Genomic DNA, 25,412 nt, shown 5'->3' with positions numbered 1-25,412 from the left:
ATGGAAGACCCTAACTATGCACTTTCAATGGTCAAAAATGGCATCCGCAACAGGAAAGGTGCCCAATCTTCAATGGATCAATGTAAAAATCACTATTCCAAAAGTGTAAATGACTGGAAACCTCTCAACTAGAAAGCACAGCCAATACGATAAGTAACTAAATATACTTGCAAGTTCATCCTTTGTGTGCATTTTTATTAGAATTTTCTATTTAACACAATGGAATCTTACTTACCAGAGTTCAACATCATTAAGTTAGGAACTGGCTTGCTGGGTATTAATGGTGTTTGATGAAATGGCAAAAGTATCTCAGTTTGAAATTACATTATCAACAGCTAACATTTTGTATCTTATTCCCTCAGCTTTTTTAGGTTTGGTAGTCTGCCCCCGAAATTGATTTTGGAACTTGCAAATGGAATTTAAGTTGTAAAAAAAAAAATTTTTTCTCTTTAAACTGTAATGCATCCTTCTAAATTATGTAAATAAAGTTTTATCCGTGCAGATGGTTTTCGAAATTTATAACTGGAAGCCACTGCACTCACCATTGATGCTGACGGTCATTTTATACAAGCTAAGTAAGATTACCATCAGGCTGTGTTTTTATGATAAAATATATCCCTAAGTGACAAAATCTAAAACAGGTTGGATTAAATGCATTCTCAGTAAAACTATATTTTCCAGTAAGTTTATCCATGACAGCGTTAGTTTTGTGTCAAAATGTTGTGCACTTCCTGTCATATGATATGGAGCATCTGCAGTCACAATGGCAGCAATTTTCCCAGAAACAGAACTGGCAGACAGGACATAACATCTATAAAGCAGCAAATTGTAGAAAAAGGCATGCGTTCAGGCCAATGCATTCTTCAAGTTCAAATGACTATTTATGATTTAAAGGACCTCAGTAATTTTGACAGTTCTTTTTGTAGCATACTCCCAAGTGTCAGATTCTCGCCACCAAAATTTCTAATTCAACTGCACTTACAGCGTAACTAGCATCAACGTTTAGAAGCTTTAGTTAAAAGAAGAATCAAGGCTTGACCTGGCACGAGAGCTAAGCAAAGTCAGCCTCTCCCAGCAAGGGAGTTTTAATCCTTCTGTGCTGTGGAGTCAGGTTGGACCCAAGCTACAGTTGCAGTGTAAATGCAGTCTCAGTTATGCGATTTGCATATGGCTAATAGCAGAACATAAATCATGCCACTCTACACCACAATTTGGCACAGATTTTTTTCATCCATCGAGTTTTATTCCTTTATTAATACTATATTTGTATGAATATCCCTCAGACAAGGACTTTTAAAAGTAATTGTATGTATAATTTTTTCCATTTATTCAGCTCTCCCTTTCTAAATATAGGGCATCTTATGGGGACAGAGAAGGTCATTAGTAGATGGTGCAAGCATCAAACGTGGCAATAATGAGTGAGCTCAATCACACATGTCAACTGGATGATGAAAGGTCATTTGTTGGAATGATCATGGCACTTGTTCAGATCTTTAAATATCACCCTTATTGCATTCCAAACAGAACTCTGATTTAATAAGAAAAATTCTTCACTTTTAACACATTAGTTTTTTTCATTTTAGAAGCTGCATCTTATGAGCAGGTACAGCAATACAACTCTAGGATAGAGTTACCATCTCTCCAAGACTACCTGGCGTCTCCAAGAATTAAAGGTTAATCGCCAGGACATTGATCCAAGTAACACAGGAGAAAAATCAAAGTTGCATTAAATAATGGGCCGTAACTTCTGAGCTCCAGGGAAGTGTATCTGGGGGGTACCCCAAAGATGCACTGGGGGACCCTCCCCTGGAGGTTCCCAGGTAAGCATTGCGTGGCAATTGCCCGGGAAGCTCAAACTTCCGATGGGCAATTGCCCTGCACTGGAAACCATCCAAAAAATGCAATTTAAATTGCAAGCTTCAGATTGTTCCAACTGTCTGACAGAAATAGTCACCCAGAAAAAGTTAGAACTAAAACCACTTCTAGCTTCAATAGCACTAACCCCCTCGATCCCGCACGGGATCACACCACCTCCCCATCTTCCCTGGCCCCCATGGGTCTCTTTCTCTCACCCCACCAAACCCCACCATCCCCCAATACCTCCCCCAACTACCCTCTCATGCCCCCAAGGCCCAACTCCCAGCTTCCCGTCCACCATCCTTCCACCCCTGGGATGGGAAAAAAACAGGTCAAGAATCGTCCAATCAAGGAAAGAGGGGCCTGTTCCTTCTCCAATTGTTGGAGAAAGGCAAACCCTGCGAGAGTTGGCATGTTGGATGACCAATGGAGGAGCTTGGGGCTGGGTATTTGGAAGCTGGGTGTTATGCGATGAAACCTTCAGAAATATGCCCGACCAGAGTCGACAACCCTATGCTGAGATTGAAGAGATCCGAAAGCTTTGCTTGGGAACAGCTAATATACCAAACACTCCATCTTGTAGTTGTCAAAATACATTTTGGCAATGCAAGCGCAGTGTCATATAAATTCTGGCTGAAACAGCTACAAACATTCTGTGCCTCAACCAGAATTAACAAAAGAAACTAAGCCCTTAAATGCAACTGAACTACAACATTCACTCGAATAATTTATCTGTTAAATTACTCGCAATTAAAAAAATATATAATTTGTTCAAATGGAGAACCATACGGCTCCATAATTTACCTTCTCTTTCTTCTTCAATTTGTGTCATCCGTAATTCCATGACAGCCCTCTCCTCTTTGGCTTGGCCTCGTGCCGATTCAGAAACCATTTCTTGCCACTCAAGCAGACGACTCTGCAGCTCTTCAGCACTCCCAGATTCACTTGTCTACAGGGACATTACACAAGTGTTCAGTCAGCCATAAGTCTAATTGAACAATTACACATTCTTCTTGTTAACGTCATTAGAATTGGGAGCATGTGGTCATTAGATAAAAGAGTAATAATTGTGCACAGTTGCCTCTCAGCCATATTTGGTTAACGATGCATCAAACAGATCTCAGGTTCAAAATAATGCAGCAAAACTGATGCTGGTGTGATGAACTGAATGGCATCCCTCTGCAAGTGCTGTCACTTATGACTATAAAGTTACTTTTCTTTCCGAAGTTAATTCATTCCTAAAGTATCCTGTCTTCAATTATTTGCTGCTGAAAATGATGCAATGAGTGGGTATTCAGTAGTTTTCTGACAGCATTACAGGCATTTTTATTACTTTTAAAATCAATGGACACGATTTTTTGATGGCGGGGTTTCCTGCCCCGCCACCAGAAGAGTTGGCACGGAACTCATCCCCAATGATCACAGCAGCCCTACAGTGAATATTGCAAGGAGTGTTAACTGGTTGTAGCTGGTACTTCCATCCCTCACTTGGGCACAAGTCCCATCTCGGGGAGCTACTGGCCAATCTGACAGGCCAGCAGCTCTGGATTCCCAGCAACGTCAGTGGCAGTAATGGCCAGGACTGGGGCTACAAGCAGTCCCCAGATTCTACGTCCCAGAGTCCAGGACCAGGTAAATGCTGGAGGTATCATGGTGGGAAGGGGAAGAGAGGCCCAGGGAGATGGGAAGGGGTGGCTGGGGACTGATAGAGAGGCCAGAGAGGAAGTACCCGAGGAGGCAGAGGCCCTTGAGAGAGGCACCCCACCCTTCCCATTTAAGGCCTGAGCAGGGTCACCAGCCAGATTTCACACCTGCCCGCCTCAAATTGAGGCCGGGCAGGCAGCGCCCTTAAGTGGCCAATTGGCTATTTAAGGGCCTCATTTGGGATGAGGCCGAGCCACAATAATGTAAAATTGGATACTGATTGGTATTAAGAAAATCCAAACCGTTTGGTGAAGTCAAAACCTTGATGTCATCAACACTTCTTTAACATTGTGATTAGAAATGTTAGGTCTTGTTAAGGGGATACAATAATGTTCTAATTACTTAAACTCTAAATCTACAGATTTCTCACAAAAAAATTGCCTTGTGATTCAAATCTAATTTCATTTGATGGCTTACTCACGGTAAGGGTATTTCACTGAATACTACATCTGTGCTGATAAAATGGTTTACCCTGGCTATTTTACACGGAATCACCACTGTCTTTAGTGTCTTTAATGTGTTAACGTCCGCAAATGTGAAGCAAGTAAAACATTCATATTCCTTAAACCTTACTTCACTCTTTACTATTTAGACAATCCAGGTAACACTCTAACCAATCCACTCCACCATACTGTGGACATGCACCCATGGTCTAACACAGCACAACTGAATGAGTCCACAACTAGATTACCCATTACCAAACTAAAGCTTCTGGTGACCAGTGCAATTCCTTCTGACTGATCAGTGTTGTCATCCTCCTTTTCTAAGCCTTCCATGTCATGTGTCATTTCAAAAATCCTGTTATTCTGTTTCTAATAATTCATCACAACGATATTTTGAGCAACATTTGACATATCTGTTGACCATTGCTCCGTTATTCTTGGGGTTTGTCCTTCTGCCAATTCCTGTCGCCTGCTAGAGCTAGCAAAAGGGTTTCTACCCTCATTTTTTTTATTTGTGCTTTTTCTTTTGTATTGAGACTTGTGCCCCATATCTAAATGGTCCCAAAATGCAGCCAGCCTTGAATCCTCCATCTTCTGTATTACCGCTGAAGGTTCCACTGGTGCTATGAAAGTGGCTGGAAATGAATTTTTCTGCAAAAATGTTTTTAAAGCTTCAGACCTCTGTTCCAAAAGTGTACCTTGCTGAGAATCTAACTCCAGTATACAATGTTGTATATGGTCTGTTAAATTTCATGATATATTCTTCCATGGAATACCCATCCATCCTTTGAAATGTATCAAATCTGGCCATGCCTCATATGCATTTAACAGATAATCTTTCTTATAAATTTGTCCATAACTTTTAAGAGTTTATCCAAACCTTCCTCAGTGTCCAACTGCTGAGCCCCGAGCTCTGGAAATACTTTTAACCCTTTCCTACTTCTGGTGAGAAGCCAAAGTGCCAAGGCCATACCTTGCTTTTTCTTTGGTAAGGACATAACCTGTCTCTATATATCCACTTCATTCTTCCATTGGTCAGCTTCACAGAACAAAGCTGGAAAATCATACCCTGATACTTTACACTTGGTTTCAGCCATTCTTCTCCAAAGTAACACCAAGACCTTCTGTCTGAAAGCAAGTCTTAGCTTCCAATCTTCACCTTTAGGCCAACCATCCTCTGCTATCAATGTTAACAGAATCCAACCCGGTTGATGAAGTCAAAACCAAGACACAGAGCTTTTCTTTACTGAGAAAGTTTATTGGCTTTGTTCAGTCTCATAGCTCTCCTCTCACACCATGTCCTAGCTGTCCCCCATTTATCAATATGTGCTCAAAGTACTTAATTAAACAATGCCCTTCATCTATGTACCCAACAATATAATTAACAAACTATTAACAACCAGGGGTGGGCAGGAGGGCAACGCTAAGACCACTGGGGAATTTTATGACCCCACCCCCGCCAGCAGGGACTGTAAAATTCTGCCCAATAAATCAAGGAGTCATTGCAGCACATTGGGTTGTGAAGTGTTCTCAAAATTCCCACATTTTTCATATCATCAACAAGGATATGACTTTTGGACTTTTAATCTGCTAAGTTAAGTGTAAAACCCTGCAGACAGGAGGCTGGGCCCATGAAGGCCTGGGGCTGCACATGCCCGGGCTTATTGAGTGCAGTGCGGATTGTTTTGCCTGAAACCAGACAACGAGGAGACAGAATACGCATTCTTCCCTCTAATACAATCAACCCACAGAAAGACTTCATCTCACACGAATCTGAAGCCCATCAAAATCTTGCATAAATAATCGCTACTAACTACTAAGGCAGGAAGGCACAATCAATTCAATTATGCAAACCCATCAATACTCCACACATACAATGGCTTTCAGTTCAAACTTAAGTTACTAGGACAGGAAGACAACGATAAACATCATGCGAGCCCATGAAAAACAATGAGACTACAATCACCTAAGGAAGCCCACCAAAGTCAAACAAAAAACTAACCTTGATTTGGATTCCGATAAGAAATTCGAAAGACAGAATAACTGGCCCGGTGAGTTGCGAAGGAGAGAGAGAGAAGCCAGCTAACGGAAGGGTTGCAGTTTTGAAAGCTGACACAGGGCAGTGAGCAGTTTGGAGCGGTTGAAACAGAGTTTAAGCAAGACGATCTGGAGGTTTGCAGGCCTGCAGGCAACATCACGGTGAGGGGCACTCAACCGAAGACAACAAGGCCGCAACCACAGCCCTCCACGAAGATCGACCACCCACAACCGCGTCCTCCACTCAACTGAAGAACCTTCGCAGATTACACAGACCAGGACCGCGTGAGGACGGCAGGCCCCAGAGGACACAAAAAGCGTACCCCAAAACTGCAACCGGCTTACCTGGCTGAATTTCGAACCGTCAAGGAACCCTGGGTTGGTGAGCATGATCCCTGACCTCTCCTAGTTCAATTTAGTTAGGTTTTGGGGATGGGACAGGGGTAAGGGGATTAGTAGCGTGATTTTTCCCTCGTTATGCCGTGTGTTTCCCATTCTTAACTAAGTGTACTTTGTAAGTCTGTATAATCTCAGTGTAATCCTAATGTTATAAATTCATTTGTGGCTTCAATAAACTTTGTTTTTTCTTGCACCAAAACTAGTTGTCTGCTGCACTTTGTCACAACCCCCAAATAAGTCCAAGGTCTAGAACCCAGGGAGTGGGAGCGATTCGAACTGCTCAGAAATCAGAGGTGAAGCTGACACACACACCACCCCCTACAGTTGTTCTACTTAATCTATCACTTCAAAAAACATATGCTTCAGATAATTATTACTGATGACTATATCGATGGGTCTCAAAACCTTATTGCTAATGACATTGTGATTCTGAAGAATATCTTTTTGGCAACAAAATAATGGGAACTTTAAGTCCTCACTATCCAAAGTTGACGTGACCCAAAATATATAGGACTTTTCATTTGAATTCGCAGGTGGTTGCAATTAAGACCAGGGCCAGAATTTTTCCCTCGTTGGGCAGGCTCGGCGGGGGTGGTCAGGAAGCTGGCCGCCGCCCACGATCGGGCTCCGCTCTGCGATTTCACGTGGGTAGGCCAATTAAGGCCTGCCCTGCATGGATCGTGAGCAGCGGCGCTCAGAGCTACCTGTGCGGCGGGGAAGGAGCGAGAGGGGCCTGGCGCGTGAAAGAGAGCTTCAATCTCCTTGGAGATTGAAGGGCTTTTTAAAAAAATTAATAAATACAATAAAAATTTAATAAAACATGTCCCCTCGTGTGACTGTGTCACATAAGATGAGACACGTTTTAAATTTCAAAACAAAGTTTTTATTTAATGTGTATTAGCTTTACGAAACCTCATCCCGCTTGTGGATGAGGTTTCTTAAAATAGTGTAAAGGCTGCTTGGCCTTTTCACCTGCACGCCAACCGTTAAGTTGGACGGGTAGCGTAAATTTCAAGCTAAATACCTTGTTAATGACCTTAATAGGCCTTTCAATTATCAGCAGGCGCACAGCTGACTCCGGCATGCACCCGCCAAATGAAATATCGCGCGAGTGCGCAATGACTTCGGGATGCATGCCCGACGTCATCACGTGTCATATTACACTCAGGCATGTCGGGCGCGGGCCTGCAGGCTGAACATAAAATTCTGGCCCAGGATTTATCCCCAGATTTTCACTAACTTTTTTTGCTGCTTGCAGCGAAGTGAGTTATTTGTCAGCTGCATCAATTTCTCATTTTTGCCATAAGTTTTCACAGTTGATGCTACTATAACGTTATCATTCAAACAGTAGTCGCAGAACTCTCTGAAACACTAACACTGATTCAAAAATGTGGACATGTTTTGCTGCTTCCAATACTATGCAGCCCAATACACAGCAGATTCTTTCAGGTCAACCGTGTTGGGTAATGCATGCCCAAACAATCTTTCACAGAAGCAGGCTGTCCAACTAAACTGCAGACACCAAGCCACGTAGGCAAAAGGGACAATATTAAACCAAAGGATAAATTTAGCCAAATACCCCATTTTTAAAAATCTAAAATAAGCAATAATAAAACAAAAATCAATTTATAAAAATCCGTTGGCACAGTTTGAGGCTATTAAGGCTGTACAAAATATGTATCATGTATCATATGTATGTAATACTGTATGTGGATAAATTATATACAGCACAAAGAAGTCTGCCAACCTGGGAAGTTGCCCGCTTGGTCACCTGTTCTAGATCTGCTTGCATTTTCTGTTGTTGCTCTTCATACAGTTCTAATTTTGCCAGAAGATCCTCTGTAAGAAAAATGCACCAACCTCTCAATAACAACAACAAAAGGACATAAAATAATTAAAAGCAATTGCTGAACATACCATTTTGTGCTCTCAGCTTTTCAAGATTATTCACTTTTTGTTCTAGTTCCCCTTTCTCTTCCTCCAGTTCAGCAACTCGGCTTTTGAGGGTAATTTGTTCCTGGTGAGAAGTTCCAGTCTCAATGAAAATAAAAATTATTTAAATTAATGCAAAAGGATTTCTTTTTATAAATAAGATAAATGCAATCCCAATTAAAAAGGAGCCAGAATATTTTGCAGATCATTTTGACACAAGTGCATTCTACTTCATACTTTCACTTTGTAATCCACTTTCTCCTGCATGTCCATGCCAATTCCCCATCATTTCCTGGTTAGGAAAGACTAATAGTGAATCTGTCAGTACCTGTAATTCTGCAAAACCAGTGAAATAGAGGGAAGATAGATGAACATGACAGAGGATAAAAGGATATGCTGATGGGGTTAGACGGAGAGGGACAATGTTCATGTGGATAGGCAGCATAATTTAATTGAGTTGAATGTCTTGTTGGTGGAGTGTACATTCTATGTCATTTAATGTAAAGACAGATCTTCTGTCCATCACTCAAAAATACTCCTTCACATGGTTGAGCTGAGACAGAAGACTCATGATGCACAGAACCTATAGTAGGTAAGCTCTTAAGATAGGCAAGGAAGGAGAGTTTAATGGTTCATGAAACAAAAAATGCCATCACAACTATCCTACTTTCACTATGAGATTATATTGCATTTTAATTCCATTTAAATAAAAGAAAGACAGGCCTTTTTACAGGTAATCACCAGGTATCAGAGGTTTATATTTACATACCATTGCATTCCTTAGATCTTCCTCTGCCTGCCTGATTCTGGATTTGGACCAAGCTTTCATTTTCAGGAATTTGGCCTCTGATTTAGCAGCCTCTTCCATTTTAAGTTTCAGTTGCTCTATCAAGAGGATGAAAGTAAACATATTGATCATACATCTTAACAATCCCATTGGAACAAACATCAAAAATGATCCCACTTACCATTTAACTCGTCAGCAAATAATTTCTGTACTTAGTAAAGTAAAATATGTGGAGAATTTAGTGATAGTTACGCTGTGTTATGCAGATAAATAATGGAAAGATGCTAGCATTTGATGCATTTTTTAATGTTATGTTCCATAGGGAAAAATGCAAAACATTGGTTCACATAGTGAGTTGTGTGTTATTTTCCCTTCCTGTCTCTTATATGTTCAACACTGTCATTCTGTCGTGCTGAAATGAGTTTTTTTTTTATTCGTTCATGCGTCACTGGCTGGGCCAGCATTTATTTCCCATCAACCACATTGCTGTGGGTCTGGAGTCACATGTAGGCCAGACCAGGTAAGGTCTGGTAATGGCAGCAGATTTCCTAGTCAGTCAGACTTTTAATTCCAGGTTTTTTATTGATTTCAAATTTCACTATCTGCCGGGGTGGGATTCGAATATGGGACCCTAGAGCATTACCTTGGATCTCTGGAATACTGGTCCAGTGACAATACCACTATGCCACCTTCTCTCTGATATAATGCTCAAGTTTAAATGGATAGGTTACTGTGGTACAATCTTATCAGGACAGAACTACACTACAGCGGTATGCAATGTTCATAACTAAACCTCGTGTAACTCAAAACCCATGAAGGAATGAGTTGGTTCTGGCTTTGATACCTCATTTTTGTGGCTATTTTCTTTACTTAAGCGGCGGTGTGGTTATCCTAATAGTTCTTACCCATTTTTAGTTTCATTCTCAATTGCAGTGTTAACTTCACTTAAGTGTTAATGTACGAATTACTGACATCAGAAATGTTACTTGCATGAACACATGAAATAAAATTCTGCCTATGCTTCATTCGACAGGGGGAATAAACCCTGTACTGATGATTCATAAAGTTGCCAATCAATTGCAGAATCCACAAGATATTTTAAAGAACAATTAGGCTATAAAATAATTGATTAATATTATTGAAAATTACCACATACGTGACAATACAAAATAGACAAGCAATAAGTGAAAGTCAAAAATTAAACACTGATAGGAGCTGTCACAATACTAACTTTACACTCATCCTATTAAATGCATACATGGGAAAATGCAACATCTCTGATTTCATTCTTGTATCTAAACAGAAATTGTACTGAAGAACAATAAGATTTTACAGAACAGAAGACAGCAATTTGACCCATCATAGCTGGCTCATTGCTAGAATAATCCAAAACCATGGTCAACATACTGTCTTCCTCTGCTTCAAATATTTAGCCATTTTACTATAAAAAATGGAACTGTCTCTGCCTCAACTTCTCCTTGTAGCAAAGCATCTCAAGCTTCAATAACTTTCTACATAAAAAATGTCTCTGAACATCAATCCCTATTTCCTTAGTGAAACTTTTTAATTTAAGATCCTTTGTTATTTAATCTCAAGAGAAAATGGCCAGTTCCATCTTTGTTCTTTTAAAGTATTTTATTATTTTAAATACCCCTATTAAATATCCTTATAAGCCTTCTCTGCTACAGTGAGCATAGTTCCAGTATAGCCCCCTTTGTCACTTTAGTTTCTCATTCCTTGTATTATTTTCCCCATACTATCATGCAAACCTCAAGTGACATAAAATAAGGCATCTGTAGAATTATCAAAGCGTCTCAGTTGTGCTGTGGTCTGTAGAGGCATTAAAACTTTTTGGTTACAGTCAATTAAAAAAAAACCATCGTGTACCACTCTCCCTGTTTGGACACCATGAATGGAAAGGGCTCCCCAAATTCTTTCATGATGTCACAGTCAGGGAGTTTTACGAAAAAAATCAGCTCCCTGGCAAAAGTCAATTGATACTTCACCAAATTCAGCAAGGAAATTAATCATCTAACCTCGCAGTTAACTAACGTACATTCACTGTTAGCCATTTCACAGACCCCTACAGATGAAAGCAATAATTGTAACAGGGACTAAATTCTGCTGGGACTATTCGTTTCATGGGTCCTTTAAACATTACTATCTATTGATCAAAGATTCTGACCAGGGCACAAGAACATAAGAAAGAGGAGCAAGAAGTAGGCCATACAGCCCCATGAGTCTGTTGTGCTATGGCTGAGCTTCAAGCTTAATTGCACTTTCCTACCCAAAGCTCATTGATTCCTTTAGAGCCCAAAAATTTATCAATCTCAGCTTTCAATAGCTGAGCATCCATAGCTTTCTATGATGAAAAATTCCAAAAACTCTCAGCAAAAAAAATTCTCATTTCAGACCTAAATAGCCTTCTGATAGAAAGCCTAGAATTTCCATAGCTCTTCCAAGAGAATACTTTTGAAGAGTATATGATGCAGTGATAAAATGCAGGAAATATGGCAGTTAATTTGCACAAAGTGGGGGTAGGTTAGCTCAGTTGGCTAGACTGAGGTATGGAATGAAGTAAATGGCAATGGTTCAATCCCTGAACGAGCTGTGGTAGTTCATGGAAGCCTGCCTCCTTGCCTTGCCCTATGCTTGATGCGAGGTGATGTCCCTCAAGCTATATAACCACTTGTTTCTTTCTAACAGAGAGAGGTGCCTTTGGTCCCTCGTGGACTATGGTTAATTACTTTATTTTATCTAATTTGCACTAAGCGAGGTCCCATAAACAGCATCGTGCTAGTGAATAGACAATCTCTCCGTTTGGTAATTAGGTAATATAACTGCAATATAGTATAAAATGCATCTACCACTGATCATTTTAAACTACAATCTATTGGGGTAACACGATTAAAGATTGTACAAAGTGAACCAACGCTTGCACATTGAAAAAAGAAATCAACAAATCTTGTGCAATTACCTTCCAATTCTTTAATCTTCTGTTTAGTAGCATTATCTACAGTAGCAGTTGTCTCTAGTGCTACAGAAACATCACCGTAGGCTTGTAAATCTTGCAATTGTTTCTGAAGTTTTAACTGACGTTGTTCCTTCTCAGTCAGCTCAGCTTCGTGTTTCTCTTCAATAGCATGCAATTGAATGTTGTGCTTCTCTTTCATATTTTTCAAGTCTGCCTCATATCTTTCCATCAGATCTCTTACTTGGGCTCTCATCACATGTTTTTCAGCATCAAGCTTAGCTTCAAGATTGTCTTTTTCCAACTGAAGAATCTTCATTTTTTCAATTATCTCCTGAAAATTTCAAAATAGCAAAATTATTTTCCTTCATTGAAAACTGAAAACCACAAGGATCTTTATAAGCCTTAAGTATAAATACAAAAAGGTTGTCCTCCTAAGCAGCATTATAAAACGCATGAAATTAATGATATGCTCATACACAAGAAAGGGCAATTAAAGTTGTCAAGAACTAAAAGAACAAATGTGCATCTAAAGTAGTTGATAGGAAGGAGAAGAAAAATATGAAGGATAGGGATTCTGTTACATCTTAAGCATAAGAGGCTATACATTTTTGATATCTAGAAGCGGATGCCACGTGGAATTGCTCCTGATGTGTTACAAAAACATGGTGGCACAGGATACCGGTCTACAGTGCAACTTAGTGTTGTTATGATATGGCAGATGGTAATTACCAGGCTGACCAAATCCCAAAGAGAAATTCGGTCAAGCTATCACAATGATTTTGCAATTTGTATTTATTACGAGAAGGTATGTACATTGAAGTAAGAAGTAAAGAGTCCACTACCACCTTTAGAGACTTTTAAAGGTTAAATTAAAACATTAAAAGAAAAGAAAACTTAAAAACACAAGACTACAGTTACACAGTTACATTTAGTTTTACAGCAGTTCTCACAAGATTTCTACTTAACTAAACTCCCAACTACACACCCCTTTCAGGCTACAGTCCAAATAGATTCTTATATATAAAAGATCCAGCAACATTACCACATGCACCCACTGTTGCTGTAAGGGAGGTATTTCACAGCTTCTTTCTCCCTCTCACTCAACAATGGAACCCCAAAGGCTTTTAACAAATCCTTGGTTACTGGAACAGCAAACTTCTCCAGGGTGGCTAGAAACTTTTCCCACACGTCTATTTCACAAGCGCACCCTTCAAGATATCTGACGGCCAACCCTCATACAGCTTTCCATCTTTCTTTAAATACATATTCTCCCTTTTGATCTGTAAATCCCATTGTTTCAAACTATCTTTGGAAGACAGGTTTATATTCCCAGAATATAAAAATCTTTCATGTTGTCATTATGGCCAACACTTTCAGGAAAAATAAACTTAATAGTTTTGCCTTATTTATCTTGCCAGATATCTTATCATGTCCCTTTGAAAATCAAACAGCCACTCAACTTATCTAAAAATGCAAATTCCATTCACACCTTATCCGCTGAAACCTCATCCTGGTTTACCCATTTCCATTTCAAACGCCTGTTTTACATCTAACCCCTTCTGATGATTTAACCCTTGCAGTCTGACTGTCTGCAAATTTAATAAACTAGCCACACACAAACATACACACACAATACAACCCCCAACAAGTCTGCTTTAAAGTATCCCACAGTAATGTTAGGGGAAAAAAAATCTTTCCTTTACAATATAATCTGGAATTACAATGCCACCAGGATCCAATTTACATTGGAAATTATTGTAACTCATTACATCGGCATTTTCCATGTTAAGGGCTAACAAACGAAAGTGAAAACAGGAAGTGAAGCAGGAAGTGAAACAGGAAGTGAAACAAGAATGTTGACAGGGAACTTTGTGCAAACAAGACTTTATAATATATTACATAGGTATGATCCACAGATGCTGTCATTTGAAATAATATTACCACAGGATGAAAGAAAATCCCTCAGCTGGTCAGTCACAGAGATCTTTACTATCAATTCACAGAGCAGCATGCAACTCTTTCCTCACCCGTATCTGCTGATCTCTCCCATCAAGCTCTTTCTGCAGCACATCTACAACTTGTGTCCTTCCCATTAGTACCTCCTCCTTCTCATGAAGTTTTTGTTTGAGGGCTTTCAACAACTGCAGGAATCAATAGAATGAACAATAAGGATTCCCAACAACAAAAACTTGCAATACAAAATAAAAATTTTCATGCCAGTGCCAATATTTGTAATTAAAACACTCCAACCAGTAGGTCCCCACCTGACTTTATTTTTATGATGTTAGAAATTGCTGTTAATTATACTAGGGGATGAAAGCTTTGCATATCCATATGTTAGTACATTTATTTTAAATTGTCTCATATCTCCATCAGATTGCATACATGTGAATGTCAATGTCAAATTAATGGACTAAGCATATGTTGACTAGCAGCACTAACAGTAATTTCTAGGATAAAGGTACTTAATGTGGTTTACTAATCAAACATGTGTCAAGTGCCCCAGACAAGTTTCAAAATCCATATGTTTAATAGCACACTGAAGAATAGCAATATTGGAAATAAAGGATACTCCAGAAAATCTCAAATCTCCCAGAAACATACCTCCTGTAAGAGAGGGGTAGCAACCAATTATGTTTATAAAAACAAAAAACTGCAGATGCTGGAAATCCAAAACAAAAACAGAATTACAACAGAACTCTGTTGAAGGGTCATGAGGACTCGAAACGTCAACTTTGTTCTTCTCCGCCGATGCTGCCAGACCTGCTGAGTTTTTCCAGGTAAACCAATTATGTTTGATGGCTCCAGGAGAGGAAATGGTCACAAATTGGAAGAAGCAAAATAAGCTGCAGCAAGAATGCCCAACAGGTTCGATAAGGCTGGCGTAGGCTGATGGAGAGTGGGGGTGGTGGGAGGTGGAAGAGGAAGAATGTCTGTCTAGACTTAGCAACTGTTTTTGTTATTCTTAAATCAAGAATAACTAACAAAAATAGCACTACATTTGTTGTAGCTGACATACAAACTTAAAGCCCCTATGGATGGGTTCAATGATTTATTGCAATCTGGGTGAATAAGTGAGTTGAGTTAGTAGTTTGTGCCAAGTATATTCAATATTTTTATGGGCAGACATAAACTGATCAGCAAAAAAAAAATCAAAGTTTTTTCTTCTTAGAAAAAGGGAGCAAGGTTACATGAATGTTGACTTCTGCCTAACCAGAAGGTTTTGTTCTCTGAAAGGGGTCACTTTAACAAGGGCAGATGCCCAATGAAATTGGCCCTAACATTAGCTGAAACTACATCATTACTTAAACAAATTCCAATAGACTAAATAATTCATAAACCAGAGCAAAATCTAAGCGCAGAATAAATTTCTGCATTCAAGTGTTTGACATGATTCCACAATGTGGAAGAATAAAATGAGCTAGGATGCATGAGCAGCATGATGGTCAAACTATTATTCCACAATTACTACTTTTATCAGCAAAGAAACATGGAGATTTACCTCCCTACTTTTAAAAACAGTGTTGTTCGCCTAAATTAGGTTCGCGTCTGTAACAACAGAATTAAGGCTGTTTTGTGTTAATTCAATGGAAAGTAGTCAGAAATAAGGAGAAGCAAAGGCAAGAGAGTATACAGTAAATTAAGTGATTTATTATTATTCCAGTCTGCATAATACAGATTAAAATTAACAGGCAATTGTGTAATAACACTGGAAAAAAAAGTTTTTCAAGTTTTTTCCGCAAATACAGTTTTTAAAAAATTTGTCTAAACTAGCTTTTCAGCAGCAAAAACGTGTCACTTCAATTATAGTTAGAACAGAACTCCAAGCAAAAAACAAAAACACTTCTTTGGTAAAGTACAGTCAGTGAGACCGCCATGGAAGAAGGGAGGGAAAGGGTCTCAGTGAGGCAGGCCAGGTTGCAGGGGGTCTCAGTGAGGCAGGCTGGGAGGGTTTTCAGTGAGAAGGGGTCTCTGAGGAAAGCACAGAGGGGGATCTCAGTGAGGCAGGTGGGAACTGAGGTAGTGATGGGGCCTGAATAAGGCTTGCCAGGAGGGAGGGTCTCTCAGTGAAGGGAGCAGACATAAGATAAAAATAGAGGTACAAAAACAATGACTTTACACACAGCCAGTGAACTGCTTTAGTTTTCAGCTCGCCAAAGCGTAAAATTCATCACTCCCAATTCGTGGCACATTGAATTTGCTAACCCTTGTTTTTTCATGAGACTTTTTTAATTAAAATAATGCACTTCTGCTGTCAGCCATACCACAAGAGGGAGAATTTGATGTGTTTTTTCCCCTTACATCTGATCTGATTTTAAAAAATTCTAAAGAGGTCATATTTATATTATAAATTAAAGAAAATAAATTTTTGTTTCTTGAAAGTAACAAGTCCTGGCTCAATTTCAATAGAAGCGTAAGCCACAAAACTGTAGAATCATCAAAAACACCTAGATAATCTAGTATTTGGGAGCCAATTTTGGCTATTACTTCTTTTGGCACAATTTCATTCTGGACAAAATTTATTATTAGGTTTTTCAAAGGGTAACTACGTTTTAATTTTACCCACTACCCAGTAGTATGATTTAAATATTTCAAGATTCACATCATATATTGCTGCTATTGCTTTCTTCAAGTGATGCATTAGGGAGAAGCAGATAGCTGTTTGGCCTGCCAATAAGCACTACAAAATCCAAGTACAAGTTACCGCTTTGAGCAGACTTTTGAATGACCTACAAACCAGCAAGCATTACATTTTTTACCCATGCCCATTCAGACATACCTCATCAGCCACTTCAAGAACTGCAGATGTGACCTTCAGATCTTTCAACTAAGACCATAAGACAGTGGAGCAGAAATTAGGCCATTCGGCCCATCGAGTCTGCTCCACCATTCAATCATGGCTGATAAGTTTCTCAACCCCATTCTCCCGCCTTCTCCCTGGTATTTCTGCACAAGGAGAAATCTGGCACTCACTTGCCTGTCGTCGCCACCATAATTCTGAATCATGGGGCTGACAGCAGATCATACATGATTAGCTGTTTAAATATGTGAGTCAACTGGCAGGTTGGACTTTTACAGTCGGCGCAATGAACACTCAATATACCTGTTTCTAGGAAGATTGCCTCAGAGGGCAGAAAGCAGTCCATAATAAAGGCTGCAGTGGCTCAAGCAGCTGTACTTTTGGTGACAGCGTAAACAATGTCAGCTTCTATCTGACATCATCTCTGCTAGTGGCAGCACACAAAACAACAAACATCAAGTACAAGATTAATAGTAATTATGATCTTTCCCTTTAATTGACTGTACTATACCCTTTAAGCTTCAGTTATGCTTTTGCACTCTAAGCACCATTAGATAAAAAGGAATAAATCAAAGCAGAAAAGGGGATTAATAAAAGGTGAAAAATAAGATTGCATCATCCAATATGTGGGGAGAAATTCACTTCCAGCACAGCAGCCTGCTCCCAGGGATTCAAGGCAAGTCTAAGTAGGCTAGGTGAACAAAATTTCCCTCATGCAGTTCCTTGGCAATAAGAGTAAAATCATGCTTATTGTTCTTAGTTTACCATCTGCCTTAAGTCATCACAATTGTGAACAAATAAAAAACTCATACTTACATTACATACAAGTTGTACTGTACATTGCAAGAGCCTCACCAGTACAATATTATACATACCATTGAATAATGCACAATGCAGGATTTCTTTGCTAAAATATTAATGACAGCTCAAGGAGCTTGAATTATGGATGACTTATTATAACTGGCTGACTTCAGGAACTTATTCTAATGATTTTTGTCCTGTATAATAAGTTTATTAAAGGTCTTGGAAACACCATTAAACTTAGAATTGGACAGGTTTTTCTAGCATGGTCCTCAGTAATTGGTTGTGTAATTCCATGGTTAGTGGTTAACTTTTGAAAATAAATCATTGTTGGCTAAATATCTAAATAGAAATTCTGCTGAATATCCATCTTTTTGAAATAAAATCTACTGCAACATGTTTCTGCTCCTGTAGACTTACAGTGATTAACAAACACATCACAGAAACTACAACTCCAGCTCCATATGCATACAGTGAATTGTGAAAAATTATATTGCACATGTACAACTCTCATTTTTCAAATCTTACTTCAGAGATTTAAATCTTTCTGTTTTTAAGCTCCGAGCTCTGGGTTAGCTACAATGTAATAAGTCTTAAATGCCCAAGTGATAAAAACATAGACAAATAAACCTGCAAGATAAAAGTTATTTTATAACAAACATTACATGGTTCTGACCAACTTGAAGCTGAAATTTGCTTCAGTGGACTTTTAATAGCATTCATGGAATCTTTTGCACAGGTTCTGCTTAGTACCTTTAAATGTGAACCTCAAATTTGTCCGATTCCTTTAGTCGCATGCTTAATGCAATAACTTAATTTTTTAAAAAATTATAAGAAAAAGTTAACCTGTTCAAAATCGGCACTGGCATCTGATTTTGATGCCACAATAAAGAGCTCCTGCTCATGCTTCTGTGCTTGTTCAGCAAGTTTGTTTTCCTTTGCTTGAATCATTTCCTGAAACACATGAATCTGAAACAAAAATTCCATCATGACATGGTGAAACTGATTAACGAAATTACTGCTGGTAAGGTAAATGGCACTTGCCACTATTGACAAGTAACTGTCAGAGAATTCTCAAGCCTGGTTGTGAAGGAGACACTGAGACTAAGATGCTTTCGTCGAGACTGTTTATTGCTCGTCATAGGTCTTCTCCACTCTAACGCCAGAAACCCAGTGCTGGCTTACTCTTCTTTTGATACACATCTGTGTATAATTAACTAATCATTACCCAACATCTGCTCACCTTATTACCATAAATTACTGAGTATTTAACATCCATCAACAGATTCTATTAGATACTACCAATAAAAGGTGTCAGCTGTGGCTCAGTTCATAGCACCCTCACCTTTGAGTCAGAAGGTTGTGGGTTCATGTCCCACTCCAGGACTTTGAACAAAAAAAAAGTCAAGAACTGTGAATGTACTCGAAAGAGTTACTACCAATAACTTCAGGCAAACGGCAGATCCGCAGTTAATTACAACACTCTAAAAGTTGCGAGTTGTACAGCTCTGTGGCTAGCTATGCAAAACAGCATCTTACTGTTTGCCTCACCGCTGACATGAAGAGAAGTTCATGTATTTGGATGGTTCCAGAACAAACTAAATCTGCTGCAGATATTTGAGGCTGGTCATTATAAGTACTCTTTCTAACGACATGGTAAGGATTAGTGACTGCAAATCAAACATTTTAAAGGTAGTGTAACACTCATTCAGACTGTCAATTGTTTTAGAAGATTTTTAAAATGTCAAATTTTAAATCGCTCATTTTTTTTCTGACTTTTCATCCCTGCCTCTTTTTTCCCTCACTTAAGTCAATGTTTCTTTCACTCTTTTTATTTCTCCTTCTGGACCTGACTTGAAGTTGATTCACCCCCTTTAATTCCCCCTTTCTTCCCAGTTCTCCCACTGATTATTTCAGAATTTTTAAATCTCATTGGTTATGGAGATATCTTGTTGGTTTTTCTGTTTACTAAGGTCCAAGGTGCCTAACTGCTGGACAACTTTCCTTTAAAGAAAGCATTAAAAACCAAATGTTAACAGCTAAAGAAACCTCTTGACCACTTGCCACTCAGCCATTTTATTGAAAATAAACTTTACCAATAATGTGCCTTTACTCACACTTAAAAATAACCAGACCATGCACCAATCAAACCTTGAAATATTCACTCCACTACAATATATAAAACTGTTATGCACAATGTTAAACTTAAGCATAAAGAACATTGGGAACTACTTATTTTAAACTGCAAACAACAAAGGAAACCCATCTACGGCCTACGTGCTTTCATTTAGGTAGATCACTTCACACAGTATACTATCCCAATTTCATTGTACCAGTACTCACATTTTTCATGTACATTGCCTCCTTCTCTTGATACTGTGTTTTCTCTTTGTTGAGCTGATCCTTCAGATTTTCTGCTTGTTCCTGGAGAAGGCTGAATCTTTCTTCACTCTCTTCAACCTTTCTAGTCAGACTGCGAACCATTGACTGCAAATCACTGATTGAAATTTCCTTTTCTGCAACCTGCTCCTGCACTGTCTATTCAAAAGAATTAAGACAGGTAGTAAGAGTTTTTTTTTAAACAGTAGTGTTCACATGGATCAAATCTGGTTGCACCTACAATAACTACTGCAAATGTCGTGCATAGGAGATTCAATCTGCAAACAGAAATATCCTCACACTGAGATGGAAGTAAAGGTAAGTGTGAAAGTAAGCACTTGTTTAAATAGACTTAAGTTATAAATGATTACATACATTGAAATGGGCAGACAAGGTAATCCTATGAAAATTAAAGATTTTTTGAGTTTATAAGATAGAGAACTATACACTTCACAAGCTCACCAAAAAGTACAAGATGATCATGCATTAAACATATTGCATCAAAGCTACTGCAAATACTACCTTTGCTTCCCTTTTATGCCAGATACTCTGCATGCCCATTGCAAAGATACACTTCCCCAGATAAACCACAGTCCTAACAAGGAAAGGGGCACTCAGTAGAGCACATATCTCCACCAAACTGTGTTAACTCAATGTTACTTTAATTACACAGCTCTTCCTTGAGGCTTTTCCTTGCTTGGTTAATGCTCTGTAACTACAAGGCTGAATAAGGAAATATTTTTATTAAGAACTTCAATCTAACTGAGGAAGCTTCAGGCCAATCCACATCCAACAACCTGCCCTGAAAACCTCCACTCACATTTTGATAGCTGTGACAAATTCCACCACAGCAACTGAGACAATCCACAACATTCTAAAACAATCAACATTCTAAAGCAAAACAACCCACAACATTCTTTAAAAAAAAAGTTAATTCGCCCTACCTCCCAATGTTAACAGATCCTTTAAAAAAATTCCAGCATTCAGATCTGCATCTTTGCCAAAAGCTAATCAGTTCTTCCTTGGACCAAACCCTATTTGTGTATTAAATTTTGTTGAAATCTGTCCATTAGCTTTTAAGATATATTGCTGGCAGACAAACAGACTAACAAACGGGGTGAAAATATTATTACTGCCCATCTTCAATAGCAGAGAGAACGAACCAAAGCATCACCTTATGCATAAAGTAATGTGGGACAGCAAGTCAGACAAGGAACCTTTTGCCAAAAGGTACATATTGGATCCGAGATGGACTACCACCATAATCCCCAGATCACATCAATGGACTAATAACAAAGACAGTATATCTCAGGCTACTTTCAACGAATGATATTTATTAAGCAAAATGAAACAGAAACCAAAGCAAACACAACAGGTTCAACTGAAAGAATATTCTTCAACCCACTGTTCCAAAATAGTAGAAGTCCCAAAGACTTAACAGTTCACACAACTTGGGATATATATCTGATGAAATAAGCTTTATGAAAGACCAAACTCCCGTGGAAACCTTTGTGCTATTTCTAAAATTTTAAAAACTGGACAAAGATCTTTAAAATTGGCTGAATCTATGTCTGTCCATGACCCCCCCAACAGAAGAAGCTACCTGGTAGTATCGGGGAAATTCGCACATCATTATCTCTGGAGAACTACTAACAACCCGCTGTGTGCTGCACAGGCTAAATTCAAAGACAGCTTTACAAAGGCCATCTGCATTTCATAACCCAGCCCAACAGGACTCTGCTCATCTGCTGAGACAAAGGGCCACACAACCATCCTTTCATTTCTTAATTGTCGAAATAGTTAACAATCTCGCGATCCAGACGAGGGATACACATACTTTGTCAAAAACAGTGTGGAGGGGGGGGGGGTCATGTGATATGGACCTCTGGTTTGTAGATCCAGTAATCTTGTCTTGCTGTACTGAAAACCTATCTGCAGTTTAGCATCTAGCTGACAGCTTCACAGGAAAGGAGCTCTTCCCACGTTGAACACCTGGCGCATCCATACTGCTTCTGCTGGAAACTCTGTACCATTGCCTACAAGACCTATTCATCTCTGCATGCCTATCTCATTGTGTGAACTCAATGCCACCAGAAAAGTGAATTATACAGCATCGGTTTTCAACCCACCAACCTACATGAAGGAATGCCTCATTGGACTTTGATTCTGGACTCTGGAACCCACGTAAAACAATATTTTTTTTTTAGTGGTCTCTGCACTGTAAATCTTTCTTTTCTCTATTCCCTCTCTTTACTGTCTGAGTGTGGAGGCAACGTTGCGACCCTCCTTCTGCATTTTGAGTGTGTGCAAATAAACTAACCCTTTGAGTTTTTTTATTCATTCATGGGATATGGGCGTCACTGGCTAAGCCAGCATTTATTGCCCATCCCTAATTGCCCTTGAGAAGGTGGCGGTGAGCTGTCTTCTTGAACCACTGCAGTCCATGTGGTGCAGGTACACCCACAGTGATGTTAGGGAGGGAGTTCCAGGATTTTGACCCAGCGAGAGTGAAGGAATGGTATCGCCATTCAAGCGGTTCAAGAAGGCAGCTCACCACTGCCTTCTCAAGAGCAATTAGGGATCAACCTCCTTGTCACTCTAATCAATATTGGCCCTCAGTAATACCATGGTAAATTTAACACCTAATGCTCACTGCGAAGAGCACCTGATGATTCACCAGTCTCTGATAATGCAAGCAGAACTGTCAGCATTCACAATCATTACTTTACTGAACCTAGCAGCAACTCCAAGAATCTGCAAACATGCAGAATAACAAGATAATTCATAAGTTACTGACAGAGATTCTACTCTTCTCTAGAATATGTGCTGTTGAGGTCCCCTCAACTAGGATCACGGGAAACCTATGAACTGGTGAGAATGTCCACTCTTCTGCTATTAGTCTTGCTGCAAAAGCCCTTTGAGAAGTCACAACTTGTTGAAGGACATATAATTGGGTTTTTACAGTGTACTAACTTCATCATTACTATGAAACACGCTCCTCACTAGCCTCGAAAAGCTAATTTTATATTTGAGGAGAGTGAAATTTCTCCACTGAGATAAAAAAAATTCCACATACTTTTAAAATAATTTAAAGTTTTTCTTTATCTTCCATCTTAATCCAATCATTATAATTTATTTTACTCTGAAATTTTAAATGAAAAGTAAAGGGATTCAGTGCTTTTACCTTCATGGTTTGCCATCCGTGAGAATATTTCAACGTGATTGGCTGCTTGCCTAGCTTGCAGCCTTCATTGCTATTGCACGCCTGGAGATCCATTTAACTTGGCACCAGATTTAAATTGCTATCAGGAAGAGGGAAATTCATGCCACAGAGATCACTACATCTTTGTGGGCAATTTTATTTGATGTCAGCAGTGAGCACCATTGCCTTATGACCTGATGACTTATGTGTCAAAGCACTGATTTTAACACCGTGGAGAAAACGCTTTCTGAGGCCTTGGAGGGACTAACATCCTACTATGAAGAAAACCACCTTCGCGCAAACCCATCAAAGATGCAAGTTTGTGCATTCCACCTCAGAAACCGTGAAGCCAAATGCCAGCTTAAAGTAACCTGGTGTGGAGCAACACTGACGCATTGCAAGCACCCTATCTACTTAGGAGTCACCCTTGCCAGATGCCTCACCTTCAAGAACCACATCAAAAAGACAAAGGCAAAAGTGAGCACACGAAACAACATCCTGAATAAGCTCACTAAGACAAAATGGGGAGCAAGCTCGAAAACATTGCGAACCAGTGCACTTGCTCTTTGCTATTCCACTGCCAAATACGCCTGCCCTGCATGGGAAAGATCTACTCATGCTAAGAAGATGGATGCCGTTCTAAATGCAAGCTGCCGACTTATCACAGGTTGTTTAAAACCAACAAACACCAACAGCCTATATATCCTGGCGGGTATCACTCCCCCTGATATAAGAAGAACGGTAGCCAGCAAGAAAGTGACTCCATCAAACATCAGATGAGAGGCACCCTGTACATGGTCATACACCTACACCCAGCTGCCTAAAGTCAAGGAAGAGCTTCATGAACAGTGTTGTTCCATTACAATCAACCCCATCTGAAGCCTGCATCACCTTGTGGAAAGACCGGCTCGCCAGTCTCAAACAACCCCCAGCAATGGAAATTCTACTGGATGAAAGCCTTCCCCCAGGAGCTAATTGCAACTGGGCAACCTGGAAGTGCCTTAACAGATTTAGGACTGGTGTAGGTCATTCAAAGGTGTCACTAAGCAAATGGGGATATACAGCCTGCCCGACAACTTGTGAATGTGGAACTGAGCCACTGACTGCAACATCTCCTGCAATGCCTATCGCTAGAGGAACCCTGCACTATTGCAGATCTTGCCGAATTCAACAACAAGGCGCAAAAATGTGTCCAGTTCTGGCTGGGCCAAGTACAGACTGTCCGTGGACACGATAAGAAGACCATTGCTTTGCCGCAAGACACAAACCGGTCACATCCAGCAATCAGTAATAAAAGCAGAGCCCTTCCTTTCAGCTGCAATAGTACATTAACAGTCTTTAAACCTTTAATAATTTCTATGCCTTCATCAAAGAATGCAACGCATTTCGTTTCATCAGCAAATCAGTATACCACACTTCAATAACTCTTCTCTACAAAACTCAATCTTTAAAATCTATAGGAATCTAACACATTTCTTAAAACCTCTTAACCTGGCCTAATATCTCCTCATGTGACTCAGTCTAGTTCAGTCTGATTAAAAACTCCTGTGAAGCACCCTGGAACATTCTACTCTAAGTGAAAGTTGTTCTTGTGAACTAAACACATAGAATAATTTAAACATGAGGATAGGCAATTGGTAATGAAGACAGTTAACTTAAAGCATGACATTATCTGTCTTCAAATGGAGGAGAATTGAACCATCTCTCAAATCTGTACATTAAAAGAAGTGCAAAATTCTAAATATGGCACAGCCCATTTTGTCCATGTTAATAGCATAATAGCAGCAGACACTGGATATATCAAAGTAGAATTATGAATGGTGAAACAAAATTTCCTCTAACAAAACCTAATGTGCATGAGTGTAAATGCTACAATGAATTTTCCTTTAGGCTTACCTTAATTTCTTCACTTGGTAGAATTACTTGCTGAGGTGCATGATCTGAAGCAGCAGTTAACTGGAGTTCAATAATATAGGCCTCTTTTTCAGCCAGTTTCTTATCCTTCTCAGCAAGCATCATGTCCATATCGGAGCCACGCTGCAGCTGGGCTTGCAGCTCTGTAAGCTACAAATTATTTAAAATTAAGTGATGTCATA

At 39.4% G+C, this 25,412-nt stretch overlaps 1 protein-coding gene across 3 annotated transcripts in view; it reads right to left on the bottom strand.

The window, feature by feature from the left end:
• Positions 1 to 25,412, bottom strand: part of LOC144684984 (uncharacterized) — an 84,266-nt gene that overhangs the window by 49,501 nt on the left and 9,353 nt on the right. For all 3 annotated transcript variants that reach the window (XM_078549475.1, XM_078549477.1, XM_078549476.1), the window contains exons 6-14: positions 25,213 to 25,380; positions 20,079 to 20,273; positions 18,582 to 18,704; positions 14,161 to 14,274; positions 12,137 to 12,464; positions 9,142 to 9,257; positions 8,358 to 8,475; positions 8,188 to 8,279; positions 2,662 to 2,806 (exon numbers count right to left, since the gene is read on the bottom strand). In XM_078549475.1, the coding sequence (XP_078405601.1) occupies positions 2,662 to 2,806; positions 8,188 to 8,279; positions 8,358 to 8,475; positions 9,142 to 9,257; positions 12,137 to 12,464; positions 14,161 to 14,274; positions 18,582 to 18,704; positions 20,079 to 20,273; positions 25,213 to 25,380 (1,399 nt within the window). The remainder of the gene's footprint in view (positions 1 to 2,661; positions 2,807 to 8,187; positions 8,280 to 8,357; positions 8,476 to 9,141; positions 9,258 to 12,136; positions 12,465 to 14,160; positions 14,275 to 18,581; positions 18,705 to 20,078; positions 20,274 to 25,212; positions 25,381 to 25,412) is intronic.

Source organism: Cetorhinus maximus, chromosome 9, assembly GCF_964194155.1.
Source record: "Cetorhinus maximus chromosome 9, sCetMax3.hap1.1, whole genome shotgun sequence".
NCBI classification, from domain to species: Eukaryota; Metazoa; Chordata; class Chondrichthyes; order Lamniformes; family Cetorhinidae; genus Cetorhinus; species Cetorhinus maximus.
Note: the sequence above shows the minus strand (reverse complement) of the source record. Positions and strands in the feature narration are given on the sequence as shown.